This window comes from Podarcis muralis, chromosome 11 (assembly GCF_964188315.1).
Source record: "Podarcis muralis chromosome 11, rPodMur119.hap1.1, whole genome shotgun sequence".
NCBI classification, from domain to species: Eukaryota; Metazoa; Chordata; class Lepidosauria; order Squamata; family Lacertidae; genus Podarcis; species Podarcis muralis.
Window position 1 is genome coordinate 64402240 of NC_135665.1, and position 20366 is coordinate 64422605.

Sequence of the window (20366 nt, forward strand, 5' to 3'; positions counted from 1 at the left end):
CCTTCACTCTCTCGTATTTCTTTCTCTCATCTTTAATCCTTGCTAGAAAGTGTTAATTCTGCACGAGCCCCCTCCTCCCTTAAAATCAATGTTAAGCCAACTAATAAGGCATCATTTTTTGTTTCTTCCAGTGGAAAAGATGCACGTCTTGGAAATGCATGGGGGCCTTGCAGCATGAGGTGTGACAAATGAGCCTGAACACCTACTAAGGATCTGGAAAGAAAGTCGCGCAGATCCACTTTCCAGCTTGCAGTTGCCCTACAAAGACCAATATGAAGCAAATAATTCATTTTGCCACTGTTTTCAACAATCAATAACAAAAGCAGACACACAACGGCGAGTTTAATCATGGTTCATTATATTATCTTTTTGTCAAAGTATAACAATCATACACACCAATTTATTCTCAAACCCTGGTTGGCAAACAAAACACCCAGGCCGGCTGCGCACAGAGGCACAGTTGCAGTAACTGAGACAGTAACCAGACACATGCTACACGTTTGGCTGACGGTGACAAGGATACTGTACTGGAAATGCATCCGATTCTCAGCCGCTGCTAACGCTAGCCCCGTGGGACTCCTCTGACAGGAGCTAGCAGAAGCTGGGACAGAGGAAGCCTGCAAACAGGCTGGCTGCCTGCAACCATCACTGCATCCTGATTCAAATAAAGAAGTGTTCAGCCCCAGGGGAAGTTGGGGTGGGTGGATTAAAGAAGGGGAACTAGCTGCCCTCTCAGGTTCTAAGGCTTGCTAATCAGCTGGGACCATTAGGTAAGCTAGCACCTGGCTCCAGGGTTTTTAGACAAAAGCATACCAAGTACACATAATTGAGCACCTGGGGTGACCTTTCTAAAGGGGTTCCGGCATTTTAGCTGCACTTGTCACCTGCCACCAAAACAGCCAAAAGGAATAAATTGCAAGACCGGCTTGGACTATGCAGACTGCACTGCAGCCTCCCCATGCAAGTGTTGTCATGGGTGGGGAGAAAGCCCAGGAAGGTTGTCAGCATCTGTGGGGAATGCCAGCACTCTAGCTGAGCCTCTCTCTTTCCCTCTTGAACAGAAACTGCTGCAAACACGACCCAAGTCAAAAGAACAGTCTCTATTTGCACATGTGGGAAGTAGATGGAATCCCCAGGAAGAAAAGCGAAGGAACTGGGGGTAAACGATAGATGGGGGCGGAAGAAAAACATCCTGCCTAGTTACAACAGTGTTTCAAGTGAAATGACTGGAAAGAAGAAACTATGGTTTGGAAAGACAGAGGTGGGAACAAGGTCTCAGGGCTGGCAAGCACAGCTTCTGCAATCCTTAACTTTCTGGGGTGGCCCTGCCACCAAATAAGATTCCATTTGCAGGGGAAAGGAAGGTTTCTTCTGCAGTCAGTTATCTGAAGAACACGGTTATTAGGTGCTAAGAGGAAGTGGCTAGGGCAGAGATACATGATCTATCAAAACCTTTGGGCAACCGCACCCCATTTCATAGTCCCATTTGCAGGCAACTTAAAGGCAGGCAGTTTGCACAATACATGAGAGGGGTCCTTAAAAACTCTCCTCCTCTTGGGGCTTCCAGTTCTCTCCCCCTCCCAGCCATCCAAATATCCTGGAACTTTACTATACCAGGGGGGAGGGGTTGCAACTGACATTTGGTGGTGGTAAAGAAGAGTTCTGTCTTTGCTAAAGAAACAGTGGAAGGGAAAAGAGAGAAGAGCAAATGCTACTACTATGGCCACCCAACAGGAAGCCCAAGCAAACTTTTCACCCAGTTTTGCCACCCCCATGGAATCCCTGGGTTTGGCCCTACACCTCCCCGCCCCCCCCCAACCCCAGTTGAATTTTGAGCCTAAAAATCCTACCTTTGGGCTCAAGCCCAATTAGGAGCTGTGGAAGAAAAAAAAAGAAATAAGAGCAGTGTCTGGTCCAACCGAGAGTCTCACCCCAGGGTTGGATCAAAAACCATCCCTGGGAACAGTGGCCATATGGCATCCTGCCACAGACATCAACACTAAGAGGTATACAAATATATATATCTATATATCTACACATGCGTGCATAGCTGAAGAGGCCACCAGAGTAAGGCTCTAAGTTAAGGCGATGGACAGCGGCTCTCCGTATTAGTATTACAGGATAAAACTGGATGAGGTCCTCTTGAGAACGTGCAACCCATTTTGAGGATGGAAGGGTGGAAGGCAGCTCCCTCCCAGACACTGGCCCCGTGGGGATTAAGACATACAGGAAAAGTCATGTTACAAACACAGACCAAGTTTGCCCCACACAGCAGGCCCCACAGAACCAACCACACCTACCGACAGAGGAACAGGAAAATGCCCACGTCGAATCCAGGGGGGTGGGTAGGAGAGGATCAAAATTTAGCAGGAAGTATTTTTTTGTCTGTGTTAAACAGTAGTGCAAATATACTGGGGGAGCTCAAGAAACTCTCATTGTACTCCTGCTGCTCCAACACCATTCATTTCTAGAGAGGGTGGTATGTGTATATATGTTTCAAGTACCGCCCCCTCGCCGCCCCCCCAAAGCAAAGCAAAGCAAAAGTCATGCACTGACATGAGCATCCTAAGGTGGCTCAATCACACCCAGAATGTAATGCAACAGCCTCTCTCTCGTCTATGCATGGCCAAAGAAACCCTGAATGTTGGCTGTCCACATTTCCATTAAAAATTACCATTAAAGCGCCCATTAAATCACATTGCAGAGCACAGCAAACTTACAGAAATACATGAAGGAAGCATTCAGGTATTGAAAGATAGGAAGACAGGATTCTCTCTTACTGCTGGTAGATCCCTCTCTATGCCTGCTGAAACACGTATGATGCTCCCAGTATTGTGTGGGTATTTCTGAGCACATGAGCTACACCACTGCTCTCTAGTACACAGCACAGCCAAGGGGAGGCAGGGAGGGAGGGGAGCCTTCCATTTCAAGGGGGATGATGACTGACTTGGAGCCAAGGAGCAGCGAGCGCTCACTAGCCTGAGTCGCTGAAGTAGGCATTGAGCTCCAGGAGCAGCCCCTTGACGTAAACACGCACAGTGTAGAAGAGGGTGAGGAAGTCCTGAGTGCTGAAGATTGTGTCAGCAAGGGCAAAGGGGAGCGTCGAAGGGATGAAACCGCGGCCGTACTCCACCATCCATGTGCCGGCACTCCACTGCACTGACGTGGCCTCTCCAGACCGGTGGACGATGGTATCTCCTGCACAGACAGGAGACAACACTTAAAGAGTCTCATCCTGCTCCTCCTCCCACAGAAGCATCACCTTACAAGGAACACGCAGCTCACCTGGGTAGTAGATCTCGCTTTTGGTTGTTCCTTCTTTCCACTGCCGGAAGGTCCCCGAGATGATGGTATCGTAGATATCGGCCCAGTATCGACCTGCAAGGGAAGAAACAGCATCCAGTAGCAGTTAAGGACTAAGAGGCAACGCAACTCAGTAGGCGGGATTTGACTGCTCTTACTGTAACTGCTTGCTTGGAGAAAGCAATGCCAAAATCTCATCCTCCGCCAGCTGTAGAGGTCTTATCGTTTGGTGAGGAAGTGGGGGACAGAGAAACCGGTGGCAGGGAAGGTTACACCAAAGGAAGGAGTGTGGAAAGGTGGCTGCTGCCTTCAATAATTGAATAGCCAATAAGGTCTCGATGGTATGGCGCAGAAGACCAAGTGGTGTCAGTGGGGCAGAGTGCCTATTACCAAGCTCTGGTTGATTTGCCAGCTAGTGGGTGGCGCTGTGGGTAAAACCTCAGCGCCTAGGACTTGCTGATCGTATGGTCGGTGGTTCGAATCCCCGCGACGGGGTGAGCTCCTGTCTTTCGGTCCCAGCTCCTGCCCACCTAGCAGTTCGAAAGCACTCCTAAGTGCAAGTAGATAAATAGGTACCGCTTTATAGCGGGAAGGTAACGGCGTTTCCGTGTGCTGCGCTGGTGCTGGCTCGCCAGAGCAGCTTTGTCACGCTGGCCATGTGACCCGGAAGTGTCTGCAGACAGCGCTGGCTCCTGGCCTCTTAAGCAAGATGAGCACGCAACCCCAGAGTCGGACACGACTGGCCCGTACGGGCAGGGGTACCTTTACCTTTTTAACCTCCTGTTTCAATAAATGTAAAGCTCTCTACTTGGCTCCACCCTTGAAGATGATCCAAAAGCTGCAGTTAGTGCAAAATGTGGCAGCCTGTTTAAGCAGGTGAGCCAGCTGCAAACACATCACTCCCAATTCTACAGCAGCTTGCCGACATCCACCCTTTATGGCTAATGCTCAAATATGCACTAGCTCGGGAGCAAGCTCTACCATTTGTAAGAGGATCTACTTCTGGCTAAAAACGCATATGGATGCAGAACATGCGTATGAAGTAATGTTCCTTGTGCCCAAATCCAAATGGACTGCATGATCTGCACCAATGCCACCAATGAAATTGTGGGTCAAACTTAAAACCTCCTCTAAACTTAGGAGCCAATTCTATTCTCCTGATACTCAAAGAGAGAAACCTTTGTCTCTGACCCTCCATATCAGCATCCTGTGTGGTTCAATCTAGCTTACCTGAGTGTCCCCCAGCGTCGACGGCTGTGCCAAAGAGCAGAACGTACTCAGAGAAGGAAGCATGGAGCAGGCACATGGAACCCATCCAGCCACCAGCATTGACAAACACCCACTGCAAGTCCTCATCTGGCAGGATGTGTCCTGGATGCTTCTTGCGCAGTTCCACAATGATCTTGGAAAAAGCCAACTCATGGTCCAGGCCTGTAGGAAGCGGAGGGGAAAAGCAACACTGAGTCCTAGTGAGGACAGCCTCCCTTTCTTGTGAAAGTGGAAATGAAGCTTCTAACCCTTGTTGGGTAGAACAGATCAGATGACTCCCTCTTATAATAAGCCGGGAGTCCATCCACACGACCAGCATTTGACTTTACATGGTCTGAGCGTGTAAGAGATCAGTATGAAGTCTTAAAAACTAATTATTTAGTCCCGAAACTGTTTCGCTTGGCAAGACCTGTCTCTCTAAACACAATCCCTGATAGTGGCGAAGCAAAGGCCAGCAAGCTGAGCTTAAGACAGCTGCTCCCTGTTGATTTTTCCATTAACATCAAGCAGGCTGAGATATTTTGCATGTTCTGGGGCAGCCAGGAGTTTGGCCGATGGCGAGGCGTCTTCAGCCTCTCAAAGGGAAGAACAGAGTGGAAGGTAAGGTGCTGTCTGAGGTAGACTGGAAAAGGCCAAGCAAACGCCTCCTCCTCCATAGATCTGAAAACATTTATGCATTTCAATTCATCCAAAACCTTTCATGCCACACCTTTCCTTTATAAAAGAAATGAGTTGAAGTTGTGGCACTTCTCCCTCAAAAGCCCACCGGGAGTCAAAGAAATGTACATTTGGAAGGGCACCTCAAAGGCTCACTCTCTGCAATGCAGGAGCCACAACTAAAGCACCCCTGGCAGACGGCTGCCCGGCCTCTGGGTTGAAGCGGGGCTAGACACCAGGGTTTAGAAAGTCACTCCAAATTTTGACCTATGGCTGTTTTAAATTTTCGAAAGCCTCAAACCATCACCAATGATCTTTTTTACCTTATTGGTAATTTTATTGGTTAAGGTTTTTTTTAAAAAGTAAGCTGCACAGGTTTATATACACACAGATGATAAGGTGTATCCTTATCATCACATATTTATTTAAATTTATTAAATTTGTATATATCTCAGGGCGGTTCACAGCATATAAATATTTGCACCCTGCCTTTCCCCCTGACAGGGACTCAAGGTGCCTTCTGAATAATATAATAATTTAATAATAACAATTTATTATTTATACCCCGCCTATCTGGCTGGGTTTCCCCCAGCAAGGGCAGCTGAAAGACCCCCATTATTCTTATTCTTCTTCTTCTTATTATTATTTCTGTTTACTACATTCCTGCCTGGCGGCTCCCGGGGCGGCTCAGAGCCTAAGAACCCGAAGCCCCCCCCCCCCCGAGACTGAGACCCCGACCAGCCCCCTTCTCCCCCCCTTCCCCGCCCCGTGACGCGCCTGCGTGGTGCTTGGCGAGGCGCGCGATCTCCTCGGGGTCGAACTCGAAGCGGCGCGACGAGGCCGAGAGGGCGACCCAGCAGCGCAGCGCCCCCACCAGCAGCGCCGCCGCCGCCGTCACGGCCACCGCCCCCCGCGCGAAGCGCCCGGCCCAGCGCGGCGCCGGCAGCCACCGCATCGCCCAGACGAAGCGCGGGAACCGGGAGAAGGAGGAGAAGGAGAAGCAGCAGCCGGGGGAGGCGGGTCGGGGCTACCGCGCCTGCGCCACCGGCAGCCGGACGACCCCGGGGAGAGCCAATGGCAAGCCTCGCCGCCTCAGGACGGCCGGCCAATCACGGCACGCGCAGCGCCCGCCGGCCAATGGCGGCAGAAGACGCTCGAGCGTCGCGGCCAATGGCGATCCGGGGCGTCGATCTTCGAAGGCCGCTTCGCGCGCGCGTCTCCTCGCTCCGCCCTCGCCAACCCCGGGCGCCTTCTGTCACGTGAGGCGGCTCGGCCAACCGCGTGCGTCCGGCGCCTCGGGCTGACCCGCGCGCCCTTCGGCGCAAGTTCACGTGACGGTGCGCTGATGGTCACGTGATGGGCTGGCGGGGCAGGAGAGAAGGAAGCGGCGGAGGATGGCGGAGCGAGCGGCCGCCGGAGAGAAGTTCCAGCCCAGCGGTACCTCCTGCAGGGATAGCGCGGTGGAGGGGGGCGGGCTTGGGAGTTGAGAGGCCTGTCTTAGCCCCGCCCTGTTCTTTGCTGTCACGGGGTGGGAGGGCGCTGTTGCCAAGGAGACGAGGGTTGATATGCAGAAGGGCGGAGCTTGCCTTGGAGGGGAGGAGCTTGTTGCTAGGCGTGGGTGGAGCTTGCCTTAAATGGTAGGGGTCTGCTGCTAGTTGTGGGTAGGGCTTGTCTTAAATGGGAGGGGCCTGTGGTGGGTGGAGCTTGCCTTGGAGAGGAGGGGCTTGTTGCTAGGGATGGTGGGTGTGGCTTGCCTTAAATGGGAGGGGCCTGCTAGGTGTGGTGGGTGGGGCTTGTCTTGAAGGGGCGGAGCTTGGTTTGGGTGGGGCTTGCCTTGGAGGGGAGGGGCCTGTTGCTAGAATGGTGGGTGTGGCTTGTCATGGAGGGACAGGGCTTGTCTTAAATGGGAGGGGCCTGCTGCTAGGTGCGGTGGGTGGGGCTTGTCTTGGAGGGGAGGGACTTGTTGCTATGTGTGGGTGGAGCTTGCCTTAAATGGGAGGGGCCTGCTGCTAGGTGTGGTGGGTGGGGCTTGCCTTGGAGGGGAGGGGCTTGTTGCTATGTGTGGGTGGGGCTTGCCTTAAATGGGAGGAGCCTGCTGCCAGGTGTGGTGCATGGGGCTTGCCTTGGAGGGGAGGGGCTTCTGTCATGACGAGGGGTCTGTGGCCAGGGAGACAGGCAGGGCTAAAGGGGACGGGGGTCCTAGTAGTCATGCTGGTGCCGGTGCCCTAGCCGCCTGTCCCCCTCCTTGTGTTCCTGCCTCTCTAACTCTGCTCCCTCCCTCCCCAGAGCACCAGCACCTGCGCTACAACCCCTTGCGCGATGACTGGGTGCTGGTCTCAGCCCACCGCATGCGGCGCCCGTGGCAGGGGCAGGTGGAGAAGCCGCCTCAGGAGGACATCCCGCGCTGTGATCCGGGCAACCCTTTGTGCCCCGGAGCCAAGAGAGCCAATGGCCAGGTACTTCGTTGCCAGGGGCAGGGAGGGTGATACAGGCCCCTTGGGCAGCATAGGCCACCCTCAATCCTCAATGGAGGCCATAAAGGGTAAAAGTAAAGGGACCCCTGACCATTAGGTCCAGTCGTTGCCGACTCTGGGGTTGCGGTGCTCATCTCGCTTTATTGGCCGAGGGAGCTGGCGTACAGCTTCCGGGTCATGTGGCCAGCAGGACTAAGCCACTTCTGGCGAACCAGAGCAGTGCACGGAAACGCTGTTTACCTTCCCACCGGAGCGGTACCTATTTATCTACTTGCACTTTGATGTGCTTTCAAACTGCTAGGTTGGCAGGAGCAGGGACCAAGCAACGGGAGCTCACCCCGTCACAGGGATTCGAACCGCCGACCTTCCAATCAGCAAGTCCTAGGCTCTGTGGTTTAACCCACAGCGCCACCTGCGTCCCTATAATGAAGGCCATAAATCAGTTCATAACCATCAGTTGTGTTTATTTATCACTTTTGCATCCCACCTTTTCTCCAAATACTTAAAGAGGAATGCCTGCCTCTGTTCCGCCCCAGTTTTAACATCATAGTAACTCTATGAATTAGGCTAGGCTGAGAGAAAGTGACTGGCATAAGTTCACCCAGGTAAGCTCGTGGATTGGAGGAGATTTTAACCTTGGTTTCCCAGGTCCTAGCCCAACACTCTAACCACTACACCACACTGGCTAATCGTTGTAAAGCAGAAAGAGCCTGTTATCTTGTGCCTGCAATATTTTTTTTAAAAAAAATAGTCTCCAGCAGTGTGTGCAGGACAATCAAAAGCCAACTTGAGGCTTTACACAGAAACATCAGGCAGTAGTGGGGTGGGTTTAAATTTTTTTACTGTCCAGCACACCTCTCCGAAATCATTCTGCTCTCCACCATCACCCCCTGAGAACCATTTTCTAACAAGTTCCTCTGGAAAATAGCACATCCTGTCCAACTTGAAATATTGGAATCCCAATAAAGCAGAATTTTGGTTTTCATTGGATTTTATGGTTGCAGGTATGACTGACTCTCTCTTCCCTGTGCTCTCAATTCTTGGGAAATTTCCCCCCTGGTTCTAAAGACTGAAATCTTGGAAATATTTGGTAGAGAGTTGAAACTAGAGTTGCTGCCCTACAGTCCTGCAGCTCAGCAGCCTGACTGCAATCTGTGTTTTGCTGTGTTTGTCCTCATGCAGGTGAATCCCCACTACAAGAGCACATTTGTCTTTGACAACGACTTCCCTGCGCTGCAGCCAGATGCCCCGGAGCCTGGTAAGAATTCACCCAGTTTTTCTTATTAGCACTTAGCTGTTTACCAAGGAAGATGAGGCTCAGTGAGAACCCATTTAATGATTCCTCCTCCGCAGGGAATGAGCCAGGATCCTTTGAATAGTGAATAGCTTCCAGTTAGGGTTGCTGTGTGTTCTTGTTTCTGGCAGGGCTACCTGTTCAGCCGTAAGGATTCCAGCAGTTAAAAGCAGAAGGGCCTTGTCAGGAAAAAAAGAGACACGTGGCAGTTCTGCTGCAGGTTGCAGCATTTTTTCCAAAGTTGAGGGTCTGTGACTTAGCTGGCAAATGTTAGCTGCCCATGGATGTCCCAGGGGACTGTGGGTGGAGGGAAAGGAGCTCAGATTGGCTGGACTTGTTTCAAAGGCTCATCCTGATGTGACAAAAGTTGCTGAAGTACTCCGAGAGGGGCTCTTGTCTTTTCTGTCAGGCAGGATGCAATGTAACATGAGAAGAGCCTTTAAAAAAAATATTTAACATAATTATTACAAAATACAAACAAAATACTGCAAATACATACATACATATTTCAGATAAGCACGCACATATAAAAAAGGACAAAAAAGAAAAAAGCAAGAAAAGAAAAAAATAAGGAGAAAAATAAGAAGAAAAATTGGAAGAATTTCTTCCAGATTTATTCTACAAATACCTCAATAATAAAATTTCATTGATTGGCTTATTTCATTGATTGACTTTCATCGCTTACGCTGCAGTTCCTATATACACTTTAAGCAAAATTGTACCTGTTATCCCGTATTTTCTCCAAACAATCTCATACAAATATTCTAATCAATAAATTTTCTAAATCTTTCATAAATCTATTCTAAACACAACCAATACAATACAAAGATTAAGTGTAAGGTATTGGCACGAGAAGAGCCTTGCTGGATGAGGCCAAGGGCCCATCCAGTCCAGCATTCCATTCCAGGGGTCGGCCGGGTGCTCTTGGGGAGCGCCCCAATTGGCTTTCTGCTTCTGTGCAAAACAGGCAATGGCCTGGGACCGCCTCATGCTGGATGCTCCCGCACTGCTGCAGGAGCCATGGTTGGAGTCCGCAGAATGATGGGATCTTCTTTGTCCTGTTTGCTGCACTTAAAGATACCCCTCCACCCATGGAGATCCACTGGCAATTCCTGAGCTGTCGGCAGGCATCCCCATGCAGTGTGACATCTCTGTGTAGTCCAGGATTAGGCACAGTTTCCCCTTGTTGATTTACAATACAGTGGTACCTCGGGTTAAGAACTTAATTCGTTCCGGAGGTCCGTTCTTAACCTGAAGCACCACTTTAGCTAATGGGGCCTCCCACTGCTGCCATGCCGCCGCTGCACAATTTCTGTTCTCATCCTGAAGCAAAGTTCTTAATATTTCGGAGGTAATATTTCTGAGTTAGTGGAGTCTGTAACCTGAAGCGTATGTAACCTGAAGCGTATGTAACCCGAGGTACCACTGTATGCTGAGGGGATGTTGCACCACCATGAACAGTGGTACCTCTGGTTGCAGACACGATCCGTTCTGGGGTGTTGTTCGCACCCTGAAAAGTCCGTAACCAGAGTGGCACTTCTGCGCATGTGCAAAGCGCAATAGAGCGCTTCTGCGCATCCGCGAACCGCACAGAACACTTCTGCACGTGCAGCGCATGGCAAAACCCGGAAGTAAACACTTCCAGGTTTGCTGCATTTTTAACCTGAAAAAACGCAACATGAAGCATTTGCAAGAGGAGGTGTGACTGTACAAACCTCTCGCTTGCCCTTCACAGTGTGCACCATATACATTGGGCCTGAAAGTCCCTCCTGAGTTGGGGGCAGCAGAGTTCACTGCAGGAGATGGCGGGCGGGATTGCAGTCATGCAGTAGCACTGATGACAAGTCCCTGGCTGGGCTAGAAGATGAATTTGTGGGGTCTGGGGGAGGCTGACGTCGCAGCTGTGCAACCTCCTGGTGCGCTGGCTTCTCTCTGCCTTTCCTGGATTGCACCCGTTGCCCGCCTCCCTGCGTTTCTCACTGGATTTCCTCTCCTTCCCCAGATGCTGGCGACCACCCCTTGTTCCGTGCAGCGTCCGCTCGAGGCGTGTGGTAAATCCGGCACCTTGTGTTCCCCAGCCCTGCCCTCCTGCTGAGCCGAATGGCTGGCTTAGGGTTCCCTTGTGTTGCTTCTTTTTGCACTTTTCCCTTCTTGGCCCAGTCCTTCTCTCTGCCTTTTCCAGGAACTGTGAACAGTTTTTGCAGAGTAGGAATTCCTCGGCTTGTCTTGCCTTGCCTCCATCGTATCATGATTTGCCCAACAGTCTGGCTTTCTACTTCCATATGCATGACTTCTAGAAAAAGCATGATTTCTAGTTCCAGGGATCTCAAGGCCACCTCTGCTATTTTACTCTTGTAAACGGCTTTGTGTTTAAAAATATATATATACAGTGGACTCTTGGGTTGCGAACGTGATACGTGCAGGATGCACGTTCGCAACCCACAGCGTTCACAACCCACAGCGGCGCGTATGCGCAGGTTGCAATTCAGTGTTTCTGTGCATGCGCAAAGCTTGATTTAGCGCTTCTGCGCATGCGTGACCGCTGAACTCCGGAAGTAACCCATCCAGTATTTCTGGGTTTCGGCGGTCCATGACCTGAAAAAACGCAACCTGAAGCATCTGTAACCCGAGGTATGACTGTAATTAAGTAGTATACTTTCTATGAATTAAAATGTGGAGTTGTTTGCTCTGCAGCCACTTAAGAGTGGCATACCTCATTCAGACCTGTCCTGTACTTGAGATGCAGACTAGTCTGGATTATGTTTGTTACCCATGGGCAGAGTTTGGGCTGGATAGGGTGACCTGGGTCCTTCCAGCCAATTGATTCTAGGATCTCTGCTCCTTCTCCTTTTCCCTTTCCTCCCAGCAAAGTGATGTGCTTCCACCCCTGGTCTGACATGACTCTGCCCCTCATGTCACTTGCCGAGATCCGCAGCGTGATTGACAAGTGGTCGGAGATAGCCGTGGAGCTGGGTGCCTCTTACTCCTGGGTGCAGGTCAGTTGCTGAAAGGACCTACCTTGGCTAACCACCACAACCCCTCCTGCCCCAAGACTTCATTCTTACTAACCCTCACATTATTGAAATTGAAATACTTTATTGTCACTTGTACAGTTGAGATTACAGGAGCACCCCCCACTCAGCTCTCTTAGTCTTAATTCCCCTCATTTGCTGACGCACACCCACCAAACCCGAAAGTCAGTTGCCCTGTTGTTATATTTTCATTCAGCAGCCTAACAGCCCACGGATAGAAGCTGTTCTTTACCCTGTTGGTGCGACTAATCCTGCTTCTATATCTTCTGCCCGAGGGCAGGAGAGCAAGAAAGTGCCGGCCAGGGTGTGACTCATCCCTGAGAATTTTCCTCACTCTCCTGAGGCAACGTTCTCCCGCTATTTCATCCAGCAGATTCACGGGACAGCCCATAATATCTTATGCTGTATTCACCACCCTCTGTAGGCACTTCCTATCAGTTGATGTCAAACCAGCGTCCCACACCATGATGCAGTATGAAAGGACACTTTCTATTGTTGACCGGTAGAAGGAGATCATCAAATGTTGATTGACATTGTTCTTTTGCCATATTCTGAGGAGATGGAGTCTCTGCTGGGCTTTCTTAACCACCTGGGTTGTATTGATTTTCCAAGTAAAGCCCTCACTGAGATAAACTCCTGGAATTTAAAGGAAGAGACTCTCTCCACACAGCCCTCCCTGATGTTCCATTAATGTCCAAGAGCATAGTTAAACTACAGAACTTGCTGCTACAGAAAGCCATGATGGCTCCTAGCCACGATGGCTACGCTCTGGCCCCATAGCAATGCTTCTGAATAGCAGTTACTGGAAACCACAGGAGAGGGGAGAGGGCTCTTGTGCTCGGATCCTGCTCTGCGGGTCTCCCATAATGGCAGCTGCTTAGCCCCTGTGAGAACAGGATGCTGGACTAGGTGAGAACAGGATGCTGAGCCTGATCCAGCAGGCTCTTATATTCTTACTCTTATGTTCTTACATTATTTCCTGCTCCACCCCTTCTTAGGCTGCCCGTTCTTCCTGGAGAGTAGCAATAGTTTCCCTTTTAGAAGGCAAAAATGGCGAGCGATCTGGAGCAGGAATGGGAACCCTCGGCCTCTCTAACTGGCTCTTGGGGTTCTCCCAAGGCTGGACGCTCTCCTGAGCTGATCTGCCTTGGCATCCTCGTCGTTTTTGCCCAGCTGCAATGCATCTTTCAACTCTGTCCCTGCTTCTTGTTTGCCTGGGGGTAGGCTAGAGAGGGACTTGTGGGTGTGTAGAAATCGGCTTACTGTACCAAAGCACAATTTCACTTTCGAATCCAGAACAGGGAACCAGTTTCCCTGCCTTGGAACTTGGACCACTGGTCAGTTCACAGGGAGTTTAAGAGGTACCGGTCATGAAGTTGCATAAGATCGCTCCTTTTCCCCCTTGCAGATCTTTGAAAACAAAGGAGCCATGATGGGCTGTTCCAACCCTCACCCTCACTGCCAGGTAAGGAGGTTTTCTAGGAAGCTGCCTTCTTCTGAGCCAGTTAGCTCAGTGTTGCCTCCACTGAATGGTTGTGGCTCATCAGAGGGTGGGACACAAACCAGTGAGTTCAAATGGCCAGGAAGGCGATTCCGACTAAACATCAGGAAGAACATGCTGACAGCAAGAGCTGCTGGACAGTGGAACAGACTCCCTTGGAAGGTGGTGGACTCTCCTACCTTGGAGGTTTTCAAGCAGAGGTTGGATGACCAAAAGTCAGGGATTCTTTAGTTGAGATACCTGCACTGCGGGGGGGGGGGGGTTGGTGTAGATGGCCCCTGGGGGTCCCTTCCAATTCTATAATTCTATGATTCGACATGTGGAACATCCTCCTTGTCGTTGCTTTTCAGGGGATGCGGGTGGCGCTGTAGTCTAAACCACTGAGCCTCTTCGGCTTCCCGATCAAAAGGTTGGCGGTTCGAATCCCCACAACGGAGTGAGCTCCCATTGCTCTGTCCCAGCTCCTGCCAACCTAGTAGTTCGAAAGCACACCAGTGCAAGTAGATAAATAGGTACCACCGCGGCAGGAAGGTAAACGGCATTTCCGTGCGCTCTGGTTTCTGTCATGGTGTCCCATTGCACCAGAAGCGGTTTAGTCCTGCTGGCCCGGAAAGCTGTCTGTGGACAAACGCCGGCTCCCTCGGCCTGAAAGCGAGATGAGCGCCGCAACCCCATAGTCACCTTTGACTGGACTTAACCATCCAAGAGTCCTTTAACTTTTACCTTTATCTTAAAGGTAAAGGGACCCCTGACCATTAGGTCCAGTCGTGGCCGACTCTGGGGTTGCGGCGCTCATCTCGCTTTATTGGCCGAGGGAGCCGGCATACAGCTTCCGGGTCATGTGGCCAGCATGACCAAGCTGCTTCTGGCGAATCAGAGCAGCACACAGAAACACCGTTTACCTTCCCGCCGGAGCGATACCTATTTATCTACTTGCACTTTGAGGTGCTTTCGAACTGCTAGGTTGGCAGGAGCTGGGACCGAGCAACGGGAGCTCACCCCATCGCGGAGATTCGAACCGCCGACCTTCTGATCAGCAAGCCCTAGGCTCTGTGGTTTAACCCACAGCACCACCCGTGTCCCTACCTTTATCTTACTTGCTCTTAAAATGTTGGCCACATGGTGGCAATGTAAGCCTGCAAGTAGCCTGTAAATTGTGCCTGTGCATTGAGGCACTGTGTTTTCCAGGGAAAGTTGCACTGGAAGCTGCCTTCCCTTGAGTCAGATGTACACGGACTAGCTAGTGACTCTAGAGTTCCAGGTAGGGGACGTTCTTAGCCCTACCTGGATATTCTGGTTGGGATCGAACCTGGAACCTTGTGCATTGAAAGCAGATGTTCTGCCGCTACACCTCAGTTGGTAAGACTTGAGCGTGGAGGTGTTTGAATTGCCCGGCTGCACTGATGCATCCCTTCTCATCCCCCCTCTAGGTCTGGGCCAGCAATTTCCTGCCCAACGAAGCCTCCCTGGAGGACCGGACGCAGCAGAAGCACCTTTGCGAGCGTGGCATCCCCATGCTGCTTGAATACGCCCAGCTGGAGGCCGAGAGGAAGGTCGGGGACCCCTGGCGCGCGGGGAGGGTGGCAGCGGCGGCAGTGGCGCTTGGACCTGTGGCTGAGCCCCTCTTTGTGATCCCTGGCAGGAGCGGATTGTGGTGGAGAACTCTGACTGGGTGGTGGTGGTGCCTTACTGGGCGGTGTGGCCTTTTCAAACCCTCCTGCTTCCCCGACGACGACACGTCCGTCGCCTTCAGGACCTCCAGGACGGGGAAAGAGATAGTGAGTGCCCCGGCGGAAGAGGGCGGGGTCATGGAACTAGTGCTACCGCCTCCCTGAAATGTGGGGACAAGGGAAGCAGGGAGAAGGAATAGAGGGGGCATTCCCAGAGTAACAGACTGTTATGAGTGGAGAACCTGTGTCGCTAGGAAGAACTTAGGTGTGAGGTCTGTGTGTTCAAGGGAAGGTAGAGGCATGGATGTTGTCAAGCTGGCAAATGTTCAGGGCTGCCCCGAGTTGCCCAACAACTTACTGTAACAACAACAACAACAACAACAAAATAATAAATAAATAAAAAAAAAATATTATACCCCGCCCATCTGGCTGGGTTTCCCCAGCCACTCTGGGCGGCTTCCAACAAAATATTAAAATACAATATTAAACATTAAAAGCTTCTCTAAATAGGGCTGCCTTCAGATGTCTTCTAAAAGTGCTACCTCGGGTTACATACGCTTCAGGTTACAGACGCTTCAGGTTACAGACTTCGCTAACCCAGAAATAGTACCTCGGGTTAAGAACTTTGCTTCAGAATGAGAACAGAAATTGTGCTCTGGCGGCGTGGCGGCAGCGGGAGGCCCCATTAGCTAAAGCGGTGCTTCAGGTTAAGAACAGTTTCAGGTTAAGAACGGACCTCTGGAACGAATTAAGTTCTTAACCCAAGGTACCACTGTAGTTGTTTTTCTCTTTGACATCTGGTGGAAGGGCGTTCCACAGGTCGGGCGCCACTACCGAGAAGGCCCTCTGCCTGGTTCTCTGTAACTTGGCTTCTTGCAGCAAGGGAACCGCCAGAAGGCCCTTGGAGCAATGGGGATGGAGATGCTCCTTCAGGTATACTGGACCATTTAGGGCTTTCAAGGTCAGCACCAACACTTTGAATTCTGCTCGGAAACGTACTGGGAGCCACTGTAGGTCTTTCAAGACCAATGTTATGTGGTCTTGGTGGCCGCTCCCAGTCACCAGTCTCCCAGTCACCAGTCTAGCTGCTGCATTCTAGATTAGTTGTAGTTTCCGGGTCACCTTCAAATGTAGCCCCACATAGAGCGCATTGCAGTAGTTCATGGTGAGTTCTGGCACCTATTTTTCTTGAAAACAAAAAGACCTGGGACGAACCACGTATGTCGCCTCAATCTCCCTGTAGGAAAAGGGTAGACTGTAAGTGCAATTAAATAAACAAATACGTTGTGCGGAAAGGTCACCTGCTGAAGGTCTTGAGAGCAGGTGGGCCAGAGCACCTGGAGGGGTCTTTTAAGGTCAAGGATAGATGATTTGATCTATGGGGCGGCATTCAAGCCATGAAGGGCCTCTTCCTGGTCCACCAAACTTTGTGATGGTGCTTAAGAGCAGCTCCGTCACTGTTGCCCTGGGAGGAAGCTTTCCTAGGAGGAGGCCCTGCTGTGCATGCTATTGGCCTTGTGTCTCAGGTGGGCTTGATTAATGGAGCCAGGTTGAGACTGTGGTCGGCTGCAGCAGAATCAGTGCAATTGTTTCCTGGGAAAGATGCCTCAGGTGGGATTCGTGCTGCTGGCCGGAGCTTGGGCTGTGAGCTTTATATGAAGGATCTTAATCCACGGAAGCTTTCTGAGCAAGATTTCGCGCACAAGGCAAGCGGGCTGATGTCTCTGGGTCTCCTGTCTTTCAGGCCTGGCTTCCATCATGAAGAGGCTTCTCACCAAGTACGACAACCTCTTCCAGATCTCCTTCCCTTACTCCATGGGGTGGCATGGTAAGCGCGGGGCAGAGAAATTTCAGGTGCCCAAGGATTTTGATTCTGTGTCGAAGTTCTCTTGAAGCCCACCTGGTATGAATAGTTGGGCTGCTCCGATCTAGTCCAACCCCCTATGATGCAAGGTTGCCTGGCAGCAAGGCCTGCCTTGCTCAACCTTCCCTTTTCTGTTAGGAAGATGGGAGTCTTTGTTTGCCCTGTCCTGTCCTCTCTCCTTGGCCAACTCTTGATAATAAATAAATAAATAATAATTTTTGTTTGTTTGTTTATACCCTGCCCTTCCTGGTTCAAAAACCGGGCTCAGGGCAGTTAACAACAAATTTAAAATACTTTAATTGTAAAAAGCAGCATAAAATACAGTATAAAAACATGAATAACAATACAATTCAAAATTCAGAAATCAATTTAGGGGAAATAAGCATTAGATAACCCCCAGGGCTAGCTGGCTGAATTGGTCCTACTTGGGCCAGCGAGGAGACCAGGGGAGAATTAGCTGTGGGATCCCAGAGCGGGTGATCTTCATAAAAGGGGAGGGGGAGGGAAGGAAGGAAGGGGAATAAAAGATCAGGCTGAATTCAAATTAAAGGCCAGGCGGAATAGCTCTGTCTTACAGGCCTGACGGAAGGAGGTTAAACCCTGCAGGGCCCTGGCCTCATGGGACAGAGCATTCCACCAGGTCGGAGCCATCACTGAGAAGGCCCTGGCCCTGGCCCTGGTGGAGGATAGTCTGACTTCCTTAGGGCCCGGGACCTCTAAACTATGGTTATTCATGGACCTTAAGGTCCTCGGCGGGGCAGAATTCCTTCCCAGTCTTCCCTTCCTGACGGTGAGGGTCAGATTCACCCATACGGCCCTGATCCTGCCGGCACCTGACTCTCTCCCCAGCCTCACTCCCTTTTCTCTCCTCCTCCAATAGGAGCCCCATCAGGGTCCTACCTTGACGCTGACTGCAGCCACTGGCAGCTGCACGCCCATTACTACCCACCTTTGCTGCGTTCGGCCACCGTCCGCAAGTTCATGGTTGGCTACGAAATGCTGGCTCAGGCTCAGAGGGACTTGACGCCCGAGCAGGTGAGTAGAATTTGGCAAGTAAAGAGGGGACAGGATAAGAGTTTGTAAAACGGGGCTTGGCTGGGGAAGAGGTAAGTTTTTCTCCCTCGCTCATAACACTGGACCTCGTGGACATCCAGTGAAGCTGAACGTTGGGAGATTCAGGGCAGAGGAAAGCGCATATTTGAACTGTGGAACTCCCTGCCACAAGATGGCAGTGATGGCTGCCAATCCTAGATGGTTTTACAAGCGGATTGGACCAATTTGTGGAGGAGAGGGCTTTCGATGGCTATTGGCCATGATGGCTCTGCTCAGTCTACGCAGCAATGCTTCCAAATATCAGGTGTTGGAAACCACAGGAGAGGAGAGTCCGGCTGTTGTGCTTGAATCCTGCTTCTGGGTTTCCCACAACATCTGGTTGTCCACTGTGGTGCTGGACCAGATGGGCCACTGGCCTGATCCAGCAGGCTCTTCTTACATTCTTAGATACACATTGTGAATGGGTTAAGAAAGCAATTTATGGCAGAGGTTTGTGGAAACAAGAAAGAAGGCGACAGGAGGGGCAGTGATGAATATTGCTGGAATAGAGTTATTCTAAGATCTTTCTTCTTTAGCAAGTTTGAGGCCTGGTTGGATTGGGGCAGGGAGGCTCTCCTTTTCCTGGGCCTTCTCTTTGACTGTCAGGAGTTCAGACTACACTTGAGTAGGTCCCTGGCAGAGACACATGCCCGACTGGCATGTTCCCTCCCTCCTGGTCGATCGTTCGGGAGCTTCATAAGCTTTCTTCAGCCCGAACATCACAACGACCGATGGCAACCGACACCGGCACACTTAGGGATCCGCAGAGTGTTCACAGTTTGCATAACAGACCTCAGCATTTTGGTTAATCTACTTTATTTACACATAAACACACACGGAGCACTGCAACATGGCTCCCTCTCTCTCTAGCATCAGACAGCAAAGAGAAAAAGAACAAAGGACAATAGTCCCACTTCACGGAACACAGAAACACAAACACCCTGTCTCCGTCACTTCCCACTCTGTGGAGTCAAAACACACACCGTCATGTGATAGACAAAAATCCCATGACTGCAATCATAGACCAGGAATTCTAACAGTGCACACACCAATTCACCTTTTTCCCCACAGGCTGCCGAGCGCTTGAGAAACCTGCCTGAAGAGCATTATCAGCTGAAACGAAGAGAAACTTCATAGCGCAGAAGCACAACAGGGACCTTTTGGGTTTGGGACCCTTGGCTGATCGCTGTGATTTTGGATAAAGGGGATCAGCGTGAATCGTTCCTGTGGGGGAAGCTTCTGTAATTTGGGAGCTGTGCAGGGCACGTGGCATGGGCTGTGTATAGCTTTGGCAGCCGGGGCCGAGCTGGAATTGTCTTTCTGCCCTGCGAAACCGAGGTCTTTTGAGGCCCATCGAGCTTTTCTGGGGAAAGCACCCTCTCCTCTTGGCGAAAAGGCTCTGCAAAACCTTCTGGGTCCACTATCCCTGCAAAGGCTGCATGATCTGTGGTTCCTGCAGTACAGGGATTGGACGTCTCGGTGAACCCTGGGTCCTTTCCAGCTCCACAGTTCTATGATTCTATGACCCAAGCTGCTCTAATGCTGTATTGTTTTTAACATTCAATTGGGAGCCGCCCAGAGTGGCTGGGGAAACTCAGCCAGATGGGTGGGGTATAAATAATAAATTATTATTATTATTACTAAGAAATGGGCATTGGAAACAATCCCTCCCAACACCCAGCTTTTAATGCTTCCACTGGTGGATCACTTCTGTTCACTGTGTCCTCCCTATTGCAGGGAGCTACAGGTATTAAGATGGACCTTATTTAGAAGCTGCAGTGGTGTATGGTAACTGGCGATCCTCACCTTCCTCTCCTTTTCTGTGCCCCCCCCTGCCCTGGGTGTCATAAGCCTTCAGTTGTTTTCACTGAGGTCTTGAACACAAGGAACATTTGCCACACATCTGCCCTGCTCGAGCAAAGACCCCCATGCATCGATCTAAAAAAATGTAGCATAAACACCGACAACTGGGAAACACTGGCTTGTGAGTGCTCCAGTTGGAGAACAGCCTTTACCAACGGTGTCGTGGGCTTTGAAGACGCTCAAACTCAGGACGCAAGGGAGAAACGTGCTAAGAGGAAGGCACGCTTGGCAAATCCACACCGTGATCAACTCCTGTCTGGAAACCTATGTCCCCACTGTGGAAGGACGTGTGGATCCAGAATTGGCCTCCACAGTCACTTACGGACTCACTGTTAATTCCCCCCCCC

At 51.0% G+C, this 20366-nt stretch overlaps 2 protein-coding genes across 2 annotated transcripts; one reads left to right on the forward strand and one right to left on the reverse strand.

The window, feature by feature from the left end:
• Nucleotides 1-341: 341 nt before the first annotated feature.
• SIGMAR1 (sigma non-opioid intracellular receptor 1) lies at nt 342-6261 on the reverse strand. The gene is made up of 4 exons (XM_028748477.2): nt 6007-6261; nt 4534-4734; nt 3286-3378; nt 342-3198 (listed from the first exon to the last, which is right to left on the reverse strand). Exons 1-4 carry the CDS (start codon nt 6182-6184, stop codon nt 2975-2977), a joined length of 696 nt encoding a protein of 231 aa, XP_028604310.2. The 5' UTR covers nt 6185-6261; the 3' UTR covers nt 342-2974.
• Nucleotides 6262-6506: 245 nt separating this feature from the next.
• On the forward strand, nt 6507-19804 carry GALT (galactose-1-phosphate uridylyltransferase). The gene is made up of 11 exons (XM_028748476.2): nt 6507-6666; nt 7516-7685; nt 8886-8961; nt 11000-11048; nt 11864-11993; nt 13438-13494; nt 14961-15083; nt 15173-15308; nt 16945-17028; nt 17945-18099; nt 19228-19804. The coding sequence occupies exons 1-11, from the start codon at nt 6624-6626 to the stop codon at nt 19291-19293; spliced, it is 1089 nt and encodes a 362-aa protein (XP_028604309.2). The 5' UTR covers nt 6507-6623; the 3' UTR covers nt 19294-19804.
• Nucleotides 19805-20366: the final 562 nt, after the last annotated feature.

What these genes read in the sequence shown, in the direction of transcription:
- GALT (XM_028748476.2), top strand. Translation starts at nt 6,624, where the DNA reads ATGGCGGAGCGAGCGGCCGCCGGAGAGAAGTTCCAGCCCAGCG. An exon ending in CCAAGAGAGCCAATGGCCAG is followed by an intron (nt 7,686 to 8,885) that starts GTACTTCGTTGC and finishes GTCCTCATGCAG; the next exon opens with GTGAATCCCCACTACAAGAG. An exon ending in GCGTCCGCTCGAGGCGTGTG is followed by an intron (nt 11,049 to 11,863) that starts GTAAATCCGGCA and finishes CTTTCCTCCCAG; the next exon opens with CAAAGTGATGTGCTTCCACC.
- SIGMAR1 (XM_028748477.2), bottom strand. Translation starts at nt 6,184, where the DNA reads ATGCGGTGGCTGCCGGCGCCGCGCTGGGCCGGGCGCTTCGCGCGGGGG. An exon ending in CGACGCTGGGGGACACTCAG is followed by an intron (nt 3,379 to 4,533) that starts GTAAGCTAGATT and finishes CTTCCCTTGCAG; the next exon opens with GTCGATACTGGGCCGATATC. An exon ending in AAGCGAGATCTACTACCCAG is followed by an intron (nt 3,199 to 3,285) that starts GTGAGCTGCGTG and finishes CTGTCTGTGCAG; the next exon opens with GAGATACCATCGTCCACCGG.